We start from the raw sequence: 14,476 nt of genomic DNA, 5'->3' as shown, positions 1-14,476 counted from the left end.
AGTTATTAACTGCACCTCAAATTGCAGCCAAAATAAATGCTTCAGAGTTTAAAGAAACAGACGCATCTCAACATCAACTGTCCAGAGGAGACGTGCGTGAATCAGGCCTTCATGGTTGAAGTGCTGCAAAGAAACCACGACTAAAGGACACCAATAAGATGAAGAGACTTGCTTGGAAATCTGTCCTTTGGTCTGATGAGTCCAAATTTGAGATTTCTGGTTCCAATCGCTGTGTCTTTGATGACCTCTGCATGTGTGGTTCCAACCATGAAGCATGAAGGAGGAGGTGTGATAGTGTGGGGGTGCTTTGCTGGTGACACTGTCAGTGATTTATTTAGAATTCAAGGCACGATTAATCTGCATGGCTACCACAGCATTCTGCAGCGATACGCCATCCCATCTGGTTTGCACCTAGTGGGATTATTTTATATTTTTCAACAGGACAATGACCCAACACACCCCCAGGCTGTGTAAGAGTATTTTACCCAGAATTAGAGTGATGGAGTGCTGCATCAGATGACCTGTCCTCCACAATCCCCCGACTTCAACCCAATTGAGGTGGTTTGGGATGAGTTGGACCGCAGAATAAAGGAAAAGCAGCCGACAAGTGCTCAGCATATGTGGGAACTCCTTCAAAACTGTTGGAAAATCATTCCAGGTGAAGCTGGTTGAGAGAATGCCAAGAATGTGCAAAGCTGTCATCAAGGCAAAGGGTGGCTACTTTGGGGAATCATGGCTTATAATATACTACCTAAACAAAAGATTCTCAATAAGGAATGGTGTTGCACTAGATGGAGGGAACATATAGCCTTTTAGAGTGTTGGACTAGTAACCGGAAGGTTGCAAGTTCAAACCCCCGCGCTGACAAGGTACAATTCTGTCGTTCTGAACACGCAGTTAACCCACTGTTCATAGCCCGTCATTGAATATAAGAATTTGTTCTTAACTGACTTGCCTAGGTAAATAAAAATATTTTGATATCCTCTTACACATTGCTGTAGGTGACATCATGAAAGTGAAGTGTAAGAGAAAAAAAATGGAAATCAGAAATGTACATTTTAGCAGAGGCTCTCATCCAGAGCGATATATAGTAAGTTTCATACTAGTCAAATCCATAACCCAGGCATTGCGAGCACCATGCTATACCAACTGAGACACTGTTGATCCAGCATAGTAGGCTTTGGACAACCATGCCTCAGCATAGTAGGCTTTGGACAACCATGCCTCAGCATAGTAGGCTTTGGACAACCATGCCTCAGCATTGTAGGCTTTGGACAACCATGCCTCAGCATAGTAGGCTTTGGACAACCATGCCTCAGCATAGTAGGCTTTGGACAACCATGCCTCAGCATAGTAGGCTTTGGACAACCATGCCTCAATAGCAGAAATCCATTTATTGCCTCCAAAAATATTGCCTACCTCAGCCCCTCTTAAATAATTACTATAATCATTATTCATATTTCTACGACAAAAAAATGTCAAAAAAATAATAATAATAATATACAAGGTGTATTATCTATCCTTTGAATTTTTTAAAAATGTATTTAATCATTTTTTAACTAGGCAAATCAGTTAAGAACTAATTCTTATTTACAATGATGGCCTACCAAAAGGCAAAAGGCCTCCTGCGGGTACGGGGCCTGAGATGATTTAAAAAAAAATTAAGTACAATATAAACATAGGACAAAACACACATCACAACACTACATAAAGAGAGACCTAAAGACAACAGCATAGCAAGGCAGCAAATCCTAATGAATCAAAAATGGAAAAGATCAAAGATAATCAAGTTATATATTTTAGAGACAATAATAATTGACAATCATGTGTACATCCTAAATGCCTAAAGACGCGGTGTCGTCATTTCCCCAAAGCGTTACTGTTGGTCGGAGGAGGAAGAGGAAGAGTGAGTGAGGGAGGGAGGAGAGGAAGAGGGACTAGGGCCAAGACACGTAATTCACCCCCTTTCTCTTGGCGCCAATCTGGCGGAGAAAAAAATAAACTATTTTGCTTTTTTTTTGTCGTTTAGTCAACTTTAGTGTAATCAATCGCGAGCATATTCTTTTGTAGCCAGTGGCGCTAGGTAGTTTGCTAAACCGCTATAGCATTTTTACATAATCTTGCCCCCTTTTTTTTTTTCTGCCCCCCCCCCAAGAAACCACATTCACTGAGCGACTAAGTTAGCTAGCTAGCAACAGCAAGACACAACGGTCGTTTAAAAAAAAACAACAACAGCGATATGGGGGTGAGTTTTGACCGTCTGTGTTTTGTGAGAAAGACATGTGAACGCTTTTTGCATCAAACAAAGACTGTGTCCGATAAATGATGATCCCCGGTGAGCGACGGAGAGAGGGACGGAGGGAATTGAAGGGGCGGCGGACAAAGTCCCAAGTGGCTATACAAAAGCTAGCTAGTTACACAGTCCGCTAGCTAACTCAAAAATAACCCCGCTTTGTGATTGCAGTGGCTAGTTTTAACCACTATCGATTGCACCGGTTTTATTTTAGATTTTTTTTGTTGTTGTTGTAGGGGGGGGATGGGGGCCCATTGGTGCATCGTTGTCCCGTGTGTGTTCATTTCTGGTGCCACCGCTAGCCTAGCTTGCTAGCCACTTCAATTAGCTAGGAATCCATTTTTTTTTTAAAGAAAGGTTTCTCATCATAACTACCATAGTTAAGTTGATCCTACACCCTGCTAACTAACCTCTGAAGTTGTCTCACCTGTTCAGAATATATTTTGATAATGACTAGCTCGATTTATTTTTTTTAGAACCCAAATGCATGTATTTTAGCTGGGGTGGGAAGCAATAGCATAACTAGCTAGCTAGTTTGCCAGTAAGGTATTAAACTAAGTTCCTGAAACGCACCTCCGAAGCTAATAACGAGGCACGTGTTCCCGATTTGCTTCCTGTAAACGAGTGAATGTTGTAGCTGGAGATCCGCTCATTACAACATGCTGACCATACATGTGTTTGTTACTGTTGTTATCATACCAGTCCTTCATTGTCTACTTCTTTAGGGTAAGGTATAAGGCATTGCACTTTAGTCTCTGAGTGCGCCTGTCATTTAAAATCATGCATTCGGCGTTCCTGTTTTTGTCTTTGAAACACTATTGGTGTTGTTGTACACAGGTGTACTAGTCCCTGACTTCACTCGTCATGTTCAAACACATATGCCGCCTTCTGCTTGAAGATTGACCAACTGAAATGCACCCCCCAATTCCTCTCCATCTCTCTCCTCCCTCCATCTCTCTCCTCCCTCCATCTCTCTCCTCCCTCCATCTCTCTCTCCTCCCTCCCTCCATCTCTCTCTCTCCATCCCTCTCTCCATCCTCCCCTCTCTCCATCCTCCCCTCATCCCTCTCTCCATCTTCCCCTCATCCCTCTCTCCATCTTCCCCTCATCCCTCTCTCCATCCTCCCCTCATCCCTCTCTCCATCCTCCCCTCATCCCTCTCTCCATCCTCCCCTCATCCCTCTCTCCATCCTCCCCTCATCCCTCTCTCCATCCTCCCCTCATCCCTCTCTCCATCCTCCCCTCATCCCTCTCTCCATCCTCCCCTCATCCCTCTCTCCATCCTCCCCTCATCCCTCTCTCCATCCTCCCCTCATCCCTCTCTCCATCCTCCCCTCATCCCTATCTCCATCCTCCCCCACCCCTCTCTCCATCCCCCTCCACCCCTCTCTCCATCCCCCTCCACCCCTTTCTCCATCCCCCTCCATCTCTCTCTCCATCCTTCTCTCCATCCCCCTCCATCCCTCTCTCCATCCCCCTCCATCCCCCTCTTCCCTCTCTCCATCCCTCTCTCCATCCCCCTCCATCCCTCCCCTCCACCCCTCTCTCCATCCTCCATCCCCCTCTCTCTCACCCCTCCACCCATCTCTCTCACCCCTCCACCCATCTCTCTCACCCCTCCACCCATCTCTCTCACCCCTCCACCCATCTCTCTCACCCCTCCACCCATCTCTCTCTCACCCCTCCACCCCTCTCTCTCTCCCCCCTCCACCCCTCTCTCTCTCATCCCTCTCTCCATCCTCCCCTCCCTCTCTCCATCCTCCCCTCTCTCCATCCTCCCCTCTCTCCATCCTCCTGTCCATCCATCTCTCTCTCCCCCCTCCATCCATCTCTCTCTCCCCCTCCATCCATCTCTCTCTCCCCCCTCCATCCATCTCTCTCTCCCCCCTCCATCCATCTCTCTATCCATCCTTCTCTCCCCCTCCATCCCTCCCCCCTCTCCCCCTCCATCCCTCTCTCTCTCTCTCTCCCCTCTCCAGAGGAAGTCAAACAAAGCGAAGGAGAAGAAGCAGGCTCGCCTGGCGGAGAGGGCAGCCATGGATGCAGTGTGTGCCAAGGTGGACGCAGCCAATAAGGTGAGGGGACAGAGGGTAGGGGACCAATAAGTTGACTGACTTTCAATTTGTCTTTCAATGATTACAATTTTTTTAATTTACCTTTATTTAACCAGGTAGGCCAGTCGAGAACAAGTTCTCATTTACAACTGTGACCTGACCAAGATAAAGCTAAGCAGTTTGACACAAACAACAACAACAGAGTTACACTTGGAATAGACAAACATGCAGTCAATAACACAGTGGGGAAAAAAACATCTATATACAGTATGTACAAATGAGGTAAGATAAGGGAGGTAAAGCAATGAATAGGCCATAGTGGTGAAATAATGACAATTTAGCAATTAAATACTGGAGTGATGGATGTGCAGAAGATGATGTGCACGTAGAGATACTGGGGTGAAAAGGAGCAAAAAATAAATAACAGTATGGGGATGAGGTAGTGAGGATGGGCTCTTTACAGATGGGCTATGTACAGGTTCAGTGATCTGTGAGCTGCTCTGAGAGCTGATGCTTAAAGTTAGTGAGGGAGATAAAAGTCTCCACCTTCAGTGATTTTTGCAATTTGTTCCAGTCATTGGCAGCAGAGAACTGGAAGGAAAGGAGGCTAAAGGAGAAATTGGCTTTGGAATATACCTGCTGGAGCGTATGCTACGGGTGGGTGCTGCTATGGTGACTAGTGAGCTGAGATAAGGCAAAGACTTATAGATGACCTGGAGCCAGTGGGTTTAGTGACGAGTATGAAGCGAGGGCCAGCCAACGAGAGCATACAGGTCGCAGTGGTGGGTAGTATATGGAGCATTGGTGACAAAATGGATGGCACTGTGATAGACTGCATCCAGTTTGCTGAGTAGAGTGTTGGAGGCTATTTTGTAAATGACATCGCCAAAGTCAAGGATCGGTAGGATAGTCAGTTTTACGAGGGTATGTTTGACAGCATGAGTGACGGAGGCTTTGTTGCGAAATAGGAAGCCGATTCTAGATATAATTTTGGATTGGAGATGTTTGATATGCGTCTGGAAGGAGTGTTTACATTCTAACCAGACATCTAGGTATTTGTGCTTGTCCACCTATTCAGAGCCGTCCAGAGTAGTGATGCTGGACGGGCGGGCAGGTGCGGGCAGCGATCGTTAGAAGAGCATGCATTTAGTTTTACTTGCATTTAAGAGCAGTTGGAGGCCACGGAAGGAGAGTTGTATGGCATTGAAGCTCGTCTGGAGGTTTGTTAACACAAAGCAGGGCCAGAAGTATACAGCATGGTGCCGTCTGCGTAGAGGTGGATCAGAGATTCACCAGCAGCAAGAGCGACATCATTGATATATACAGAGAAAAGAGTCGGCTTGAGATTTGAACCCTGTTGTACCCCCATAGAGACTGCCAGAGGTCCGGACAACAGGCCCTCCGATTTGACACACTGAACTCTATCGGAGAAGTAGTTGGGGAACCAGGCGAGGCAGTCATATGAGAAACCAAGGCTGTTGAGTCTGCCAATAAGAATGTGGTGATTGATAGTCGAAAGCCTTGGCCATGTCAATGAATACGGCTGCACAGTATTGTCTCTTATCGATGGCAGTTATGATATCGTTTAGGACCTTGAGCGTGGCTGAGGTGCACCTATGACCAGCTCTGAAACCAGATTGCATAGTGGAGAAGGTACGGTGGGATTTGAAAAGGTCGGTAATCTGTTTGTTAACTTGGCTTTCAAAGACCTTAAAGGTAGGGCAGGATAGATGTAGGTCTGTAGCAGTTTGGGTCTAGGGTGTCTCCCCCTTTGAAGAGGGGGATGACTGCGGCACAGTTCCAATCTTTGGGGATCTCAGACGATATGGAAGAGAAGTTGAACAGGCTAGTAATAAGGGTTGCAACAATTTCTGCAGATAATTCTAGAAAGAGAGGGTCCAGATTGTCTAGCCCAGCTGATTTGTAGGGGTCCAGATTTTGCAGCTCTTTCAGAAATCAGTTATTTGGATTTGGGTGAAAGAGAAATGTGGGAGGCTTGGGCAAGTTTCTGTGGGGGGTGTAGGGCTGTTGACCGGGGTAGGGGTAGACAGGTCACTCCCTTCCCTCCGACCTTCTTCCCTCCCTCCTGACCGTCTACCCTACCCTCCCTCGACTGTTTACCCCCCACCCCCGACCTTTTAAGCATTTTGAAAGGGAGGTTTGGACAGGTGTGAGGAATCAAGGAAAGATATTAATTGAAAAAGAGCTCCAGTTTTTCCTGATTGTGTGACTGCGTCTGACTGTAACTCATACGTCTCTCTCTCTGTTTCTCTGTTTCTCTCTCTCTCTCTGTGTCTCTCTCTCTCTCTGTGTCTCTCTCTCTCTCTGTCTCTCTCTCTCTGTGTCTCTCTCTCTCTGTGTCTCTCTCTGTGTCTCTCTGTGTCTCTGTCTCTCTCTGTGTCTCTCTCTGTGTCTCTGTCTCTCTCTGTCTCTCTCTGTGTCTCTGTCTCTCTCTGTGTCTCTCTGTGTCTCTCTCTCTCTCTGTCTCTCTGTGTCTCTGTGTCTCTGTCGGTCTCTCTCCCACAGCTGGACGACCCTTTGGCTGCTTTCCCAGTCTTCAAAAAGTATGACAGAAACGGGTAAGAGATTGTCCACCTCCTATTACTATGGGTGTTGTCTGGCTGATAAGTGGCCACCGACTCTGGCTGATAAGTGGCCACCGACTCTGGCTGATAAGTGGCCACTGACTCTGGCTGATAAACATAGCATCACTCAACTAACTGCTCTATTGATCTTCCAGATTGAATCTCCAGATCGAGTGTAAGAGAGTGTCCACTCTGAACCCCATGTCTGTGGAGTGGGCCTACGAGCTGACCCGGACCAACATGCAAACACTGTAAGGAGGGAGGGGAGGAGTGATGTCGTTGGGGTGATGGTGAAGGGCGTGGCTTACTACAGGTTTTCGGAGAGGCGTTACCATGTCTTTGGAGGAGAACGACCGCGAGGAGGTCCGTTCTCTGGTTGACTTTAGAACAGGACATTGTACTCCAAAATACAGTGACCTCCCCTTTTCCAGACATGAGGCCAATAACACACTGTCCATATGATCAGTGTTCCATTGAGCGTTAATCACCTGATGTGGCTAGAAATAAATGGGCTGAGGGTTGACCGTCTGCATGTACCCCACTGTGCTAATCATTAGCTAGATCAACTCTATCAACAAGCTAGCCTAAAGTTTAGTTAGCAACATATTGAAGACTTGGATCCCACCCCCCAAAAAAACAACAACAACAACATTCCACTGGCACTTAGCCAGCCAAGGATCCTGCACTGTGAGTATAATGTAGGCCCATCAATTATACCAGACCCTGTTCTATTTAACCTGGTCTTCACTATGCATTCAGCGCCATTGTTGAGCGCCATTGTTGAGCGCCATCATTGGCATTAAATCAATGGCGCTGCTAAAAACGCTGCTTCTAAAATGTCTTGGATTTGATAAATAAGTTTAGTTTAGTAACACTAGGAAGCTCAGTGATGCTCTTTTTCAAAAATGGATTTTCAAAGGAGTTTCTTGCCATGGCATTGACTGTTGTACAATGACTGGAATGAATATTTCTCTCCGTGTGTGGTACTGTAATTTGAATGCCCCCGGAGAGGAATATTATTTTGTCGCGTGAGGTGCGACAGGCTGAACAACTGAATTGGTAAATTATTCTGCTATGGGCTTGTCTAATTTTGTGCTGTTGATTACTTATGTTGTTGGCTCTGGAAATTCAAATAACCAAAGGTACCTGGGGTCTCGGACCAGGCGGTACCCAGCCCGATTTAACTCCTGCTAACAGTCTTTACCCAATCACAACAAACTACTCACATTCCATCCAATCACGTAGGCCAGTGCTTGACGTCTGACCTCTATGCTGCAGGTATGAGCAAAGCGAGTGGGGATGGAAGGAGAGAGAAAAGAGGGATGAGATGAAAGACGAGAGGGCGTGGTATCTGCTGGCTCGAGACACAGACTCCTCCCCCGTGGCCTTCTCTCACTTCCGATTCGATGTCGAGTGCGGGGAGGAGGTGCTATACTGGTAAGGGGGTTGTCATGGTCTCCTTTTACAGGAAGTGGCACTGACCGTTACTATAGCCACAGAGAGAACAATGACCCAGATATTTTGCTGGGTGTGTATATGTGAACCGTCCGGTCCACGTTTCCACTCACTACCAAATACAGCCTTGCAAAGGTATCCACTGACCTTGGTGTTTTTCCTATTTTGTTGCGTTACAACCTGTAATTTTAAATCATATTTTTATTTGGATTTCATGTAATGGACAGACACAATAGTCCAAATTGGTGACATGAAATGAAAAAAAAATAACTTGTTTCTAAAAAAAAAAAAAAAATATTTTAAAAAATTAAAGTTTTTAAAAAACGGAAAAGTGGTGTGTGCATATGTATTCACCCCCTTTGCTACGGAGCTCCTAAATAAGATCTGGTGCAACTAGTTACCTTCAGAAGTCACATAATTAATTAAAGTCCACCTGTGTGCAATCTAAGTGTCACATGAGCTCAGTGTATGTATACACCTGATATATACACCTGTTCTGAAAGGCCCCAGAGTCTGCAGTACCACCAAGCAAGCGGCACCATGAAGACCAAGGAGCTCTCCAAACAGGTCAGGGACAAAGTTGTGGAGAAGTACAGATCAGGGTTGGGTTATAAAAAAATATCAGAAACTTTGAACATCCCACGGAGCACCATTTAAATCCATTATTAAAACATGGAAAGGATATGGCACCACAACAAACCTGCCAAGAGAGGGCCGCCCACCAAAACTCACAGACCAGGCAAGGAGGGCATTAATCAGAGAGGCAACAAAGAGACCACAGATAACCCTGATGGAGCTGCAAAGCTCCACAACGGAGATTGGAGTATCTGTCCATAGGACCACTTTAAGCCGTGCACTCCACAGAGCTGGGCTGTATGGAAGATTGGCCAGAAAAAAAAGCCAGTGCTTAATTAAAGAAAAAAATAAGCAAATGTTTGGTGTTTGCCAAAAGGCACGTAGGAGACTCCCTAAACATACGGAAGAAGGTGCTCTGGTCAGTTGAGACTACAATTGAGCTTTTTGGACATCAAGGAAATCGCTATGTCTGGCACAAACCCAACACCTCTCATCACCCCGAGAACACTATCCCCACAGTGAAGCATGGTGGTGGCAGCATCATGCTATGGGGATGTTTTTCACCGGCAGGGACTGGGAAACCGGTCAGAATTGAAAGGAATGACGGATGGTGCTAAATACAGGGAGGTTCTTGAAGGAAACCTGTTTGTTTTCCAGAGATTTGAGACTGGGACAGAGGTTCACCTTCCAGCAGGACAATGACCCTAAGCATACTGCTAAAGCAACACTCGGGTGGTTTAAGGGGAGACATTTTAAATTGGCTTGGAATGGCCTAGTCAAAGCCCAGACCTGAATCCAATTGAGAATCTGTGGTATGACTTAAAGATTGCTGTACACCAGCAGGAACCCATCCAACTTGAAGGAGCTGGAGCAGTTTTGCCTTGAAGAATGGGCAAAAATCCCAGTGGTTAGATGTGCCAAGCTTATAGAGACATACCCCAAGAGACTTGCAGCTGTAATTGCTGCAAAAGGTGGCTCTACAAAGTATTGACTTTGGGGGGGGTTGAATAGTTGTGTACACTCAAGTTTAGTCTTATTTCTTGTTTGTTTCACAAATATTTTGCATTTTCAAAGTGGTCATTTTTAATTCCAGGTTGTAAGGCAACAAAATATGAAAAATGCCAAGGGGGGGTGAATACTTTCGCAAGGCACTGTGGTGATGAGAGGAAGCCCAGTGGCTGGCAGTGGGAGAAGATGGAGCGAGATGGATTTTGGACAACATTATGCACATTTTCCCATCGATAAAACGTTTGCTCTCAATGCACTTTTTGGTTTCCAAAACTGTAATCTGTTATGAACAGTGGATAAACGTTTGTTGACTTTATCCTTTGCCAAAGTTTATATTATATATATTTTTTTTTATATATATATATATTTTTTATATATATATTTTTTTATATATATATATATTTTTTATATATATATATTATATATATTTTATATATATATATATATATATATTCTTTGAGTGCAAGAGTGAATTGAGTTAATGCACACTTCAGAGTAGGTCTTCCCAAGTGGAAATATGCAAATATATGCTAGAATGTGCCAATAGGATCTCACTAGCTCGTGCTTGGCTCTGCCCACCACCTTGCTTGTTCTGCCCACTAGGATTAATTTGCTCTCATTGGAAACAACTGGCTCTGGTCTATCTTGGGTTAGTTATTAGCATCTTTGCTATAGCTAGTAGTATTGAAATGTTATTGTATAGTACAGTTTACTTTTTTGTAGGCTCCTGCCCTATGGTGATCTCCTGTTCTGCAGTGTGTGAGGCAGCTTGTTGTTCAAGTAAACCCCCTGAGCAGGACACTAGTCTGTCGAAAGAGCCTTATGCTTCAATACATCTTGCAAATGTGAGCACACGTGAGGGGAAAAATCCCCCTCCAACTGGTAATTACTTGGTAACATCCCCCTTTTTTTTTGTCTTTGATACGACTTAACCCGGGGTTGAACCTCAGCCAGTGTTGTTGTGGTTGTTGATGTGCGTTGTGTTTTTGTAGTTATGAGGTCCAGCTGGAGAGTAGGGTGCGGAGGAAAGGACTGGGCAAGTTTCTCATCCAGATACTACAGCTCATCGCCAACAGGTACGTGTTATAGAGTACATAACAATTCACAAAAAATTTTTTCCTGAGTTCATGGAAGGAAATCAGTCCATGGAAATACATTCATTATGCCCTAATGATCTCTCGCTCTCTCTCTGCCTCTCTCGCTCTCTCTCTGCCTCTCTCGCTCTCTCTCTGCCTCTCTCGCTCTCTCTCTGCCTCTCTCGCTCGCTCTCTCTGCCTCTCTCGCTCTCTCTCTCTGCCTCTCTCTGCCTCCAGCACACAGATGAAGAAGGTGATGTTAACAGTATTCAAACACAACCACGGGGCGTACCAGTTCTTCAGAGAAGCTTTACAGTGAGTTTCTATAGCAACATCAACAGCTGCTTTTCAGCGTGTACAAACATGATTTTGTTATTTTAGAGATCACTGTTGGTGCTGTACTCAATCCACTCTTCCCTTCTTCTTCTTCTTTCTACCCCCCTTTTCTCCCTCACCAGGTTCGATATCGACGACACCTCCCCCAGTATGTCTGGTTGTTGTGGCGACGACTGCACCTATGAGATCCTGTCGCGGCGGACCAAACATGCCGAGGCCCAAGCCGAGGCCCAGGGGCACAGCCACGGTGGAGGAGGGCACTGTGGAGGCTGCTGCCACTGAGGGAGCCTGTTCCTATTTCAACACTTCCTGCCCACTTCCTGGTCCCACGCTCTAGAAGCTGCCCCTCGTCCGCTTCTCTGCTCATGAGTCATTACTGTACCCAACCTCCAAACGCCCCAAAATCCCTGGCCCCCTCTATATCCCACCCTCTCTCTCGTCCATATCCCTCTCTTTCTCTCTCATCCATATCCCTCTCTTTCTCTCTCATCCATATCCCTCTTTCTCTCTCCATACTATTTCAGTCTTTGATAAGTTAGGAATCTGCTTGTGCTCTGTCTAGGCAGCCACCTCTTCTTCTTCGCTTTCTGAACTGTCCCAAGGCTCCATCCCAGTAATCCTAGTGTGCGATGTATTAGCCATGCATTCTGAATGGTAAATTAGGATGGATTGTTGGGACAGAGCCCCACAAATGTATTTCTCTTTAGTTTGATCAGGTGTTCTGTAGATAGTCTCTCTCTCTCTCTCTCTCTTCCCCAGAGCCTCTGATCTGTTTCAGTTGATCTTCTACAGTATTTTTAAATGCTGTCTCATGGCAGGAACACCCGTTGTTCCTACATTTTTGTAGAGCGACGTGAGAGATACATATATACACATTACCAGTCAAAAGTTAGGACGCCTGATCATTTGAGGGTTTTTCTTAATTAATTCAAATAAAGTTCTAAGTTGAAGAATAATAGTGAAGACATCACTACTATGAAGTAACACATATGGATTCATGTAGTAACCTGATTCACGCAGTCTCCTCTGGACAGTTGATGTTGAGATGCGTCTGTTACTTGAACTCTGAAGCATTTATTTTGGCTGTGTGAATCAGGCTGGTAACTAATGAACTTATCCTCTGCAGCAGAGGTAACTGGGTCTTCCTTTCCAGTGGCGGTCCTCATGAGAGCCAGTTTCATCATAGCGCTTGATGGTTTTTGTGACTGCACTTGAAACTTTCAAAGTTCCGTATTGACTGACCTTCATGTCTTAAAGTAATGATGGACTGTCGTTTCTCTTTGCTTATTTGAGCTGTTCTTGCCATAATATGGACTTGGTCTTTTATCAAATAGGGCTATCTTCTGTATACCACCCCTACCTGGTTACAACACAACTGATTGGCTCAAACACATTAAGAAGGAAATAAATTCCACAAATTAACTTTTAACAAGGCACACCTTTTAATTGAAATGCATTCCAAGTGACTTCCTCGTGATCTGGTTGAGAGAATGCCAAGCGTATGCAAAGCTGTCATCAAGGAAAAGGATGGCTACTTTGAAGAATCTCAAATATAAAATATATTTTTTGGTTACCGTGTGTTATTTTATAGTTTTGATTTCTTCTCTATAATTCAACAATGTAGAATTGTATTTTTTTTTTTTTTATAAATAATGAAACCCTGGACTGACTGAGGTGTCAACTTTTGACTGGTACTATATACACACACACACACACACGCAGTACCATATATATAATATAGTGCACTACATTTGAACAGGGCCGTAGGGTAGTAATTGTTGCCATCTCTGTTACGTACAGAAACCTTCAGGGTATAGTGGCTGGCAGATCTGGGTTGCCAGATTGAGGGGTTTCACATATAGATACTAGACACCCACCTCTGTGCTGTGTCTGTATCCCACATGGCATGCTAATGCCCATTAGGTCTCTTGTTAAATGTAGTGCACTAAGGAATAGGGTTATATTTGGGATGTCTCCCCAGTGACCGGGAAGAAACTCAACACTGGCATCTCACCCAGGCTCGAAGTTTAATGCTTTATTAAAACAACAAAGGAACAAAAAAAACGTTGACATTTTTTCGTGTGCATTGTATAAAAGATAAACTGTCAGGTAAGTACAATCACTCGTTTTGTTTTCTACTTTCCAACCAGATAATATTCTACAGACCATGTCTGTCTCAGGTTCAAATCCCAACTGACACTAACAACCATCTCTTCTTCGTGTTTCTTAGCAACTATGTTACGGTCAAATAGTTTGGGGGAAAGAAGACACTCCTAACCGCAGATCTAGTATCAGATTTCCCAACCTCAAATTTTTACTTAGTCCTGGACCCCCCAAAAAATGAATGCTTTTAAATCCAGGACAAGGCTTAATCTCGGTCTTGGAAACCGGCCCAGGGGGAGTGACAACGTTCCTCACCTGAGATCAGTGGTTAGTTAGGGCATATAAATGGAAGTCCTAAAATGGTCATAGGCTTCTTCTAGAAATCCTATATTTATAGGTCAGAGGCAACTTGTTTTAGGACCAACTCTGTTGGGATGTGGGGGCAGGGTGGTTAGGGTTCTGATCCCAGATCTGTATCCGCTACCTGGATTGGTGGCTTTGGTCCGGTGGTGCGGGGACCGCTTTTGTTTAAATTGAAAACCCATTTAGTTTAGAGAATAAACGTTTCTTCATAATTAAGAAAAAATAAATAAATCGGACTTTTATGACCTGTTTGAATATTTTCCCTCATGATCAACTCTCTTATTTGTTTCTTATCGATCATTGTCTCTTTCTGTCTGTATATAATCTGTTACAGATTCATTGGATTGGTTTCTATTTGCTTTTTACAGGTAAAACAATCGTTTAGGTTTAAAAAAAAAAAAAAGACATTTAAACTCAATGTTGGACAATGAGTGTACCTGTCCTGTGACTGATTTCATTATTAACTGACAACGATGAAAGGAGGGGGGAAAAAACGAAACGGTCATTTCAACCTTGTCAGTGTTTTATTTGTATGTTACAAATAAAGGAAACTTGTTTGACTACTGTTCCAGTTGTCCTGGTTTATTATATATTTCGTTTGATGTAGTTACCATAGTTACCGGTGCG

General features: G+C 44.5%; 1 protein-coding gene across 1 annotated transcript; it reads left to right on the top strand.

The window, feature by feature from the left end:
- Window positions 1-1,704: 1,704 nt before the first annotated feature.
- naa40 (N-alpha-acetyltransferase 40, NatD catalytic subunit) lies at window positions 1,705-14,414 on the top strand. Its single transcript, XM_090183430.1, has 8 exons — window positions 1,705-2,245; window positions 4,273-4,368; window positions 6,874-6,926; window positions 7,088-7,183; window positions 8,211-8,369; window positions 10,964-11,047; window positions 11,285-11,362; window positions 11,506-14,414. Exons 1-8 carry the CDS (start codon window positions 2,240-2,242, stop codon window positions 11,663-11,665), a joined length of 732 nt encoding a protein of 243 aa, XP_090039556.1. The 5' UTR covers window positions 1,705-2,239; the 3' UTR covers window positions 11,666-14,414.
- The last annotated feature ends 62 nt before the right edge of the window (window positions 14,415-14,476 follow it).

The sequence above is a fragment of the Oncorhynchus mykiss genome, chromosome 9 (assembly GCF_057628025.1).
Source record: "Oncorhynchus mykiss isolate SJ-2025 chromosome 9, ASM5762802v1, whole genome shotgun sequence".
Taxonomy (NCBI): domain Eukaryota; kingdom Metazoa; phylum Chordata; class Actinopteri; order Salmoniformes; family Salmonidae; genus Oncorhynchus; species Oncorhynchus mykiss.
Note: the sequence above shows the minus strand (reverse complement) of the source record. Positions and strands in the feature narration are given on the sequence as shown.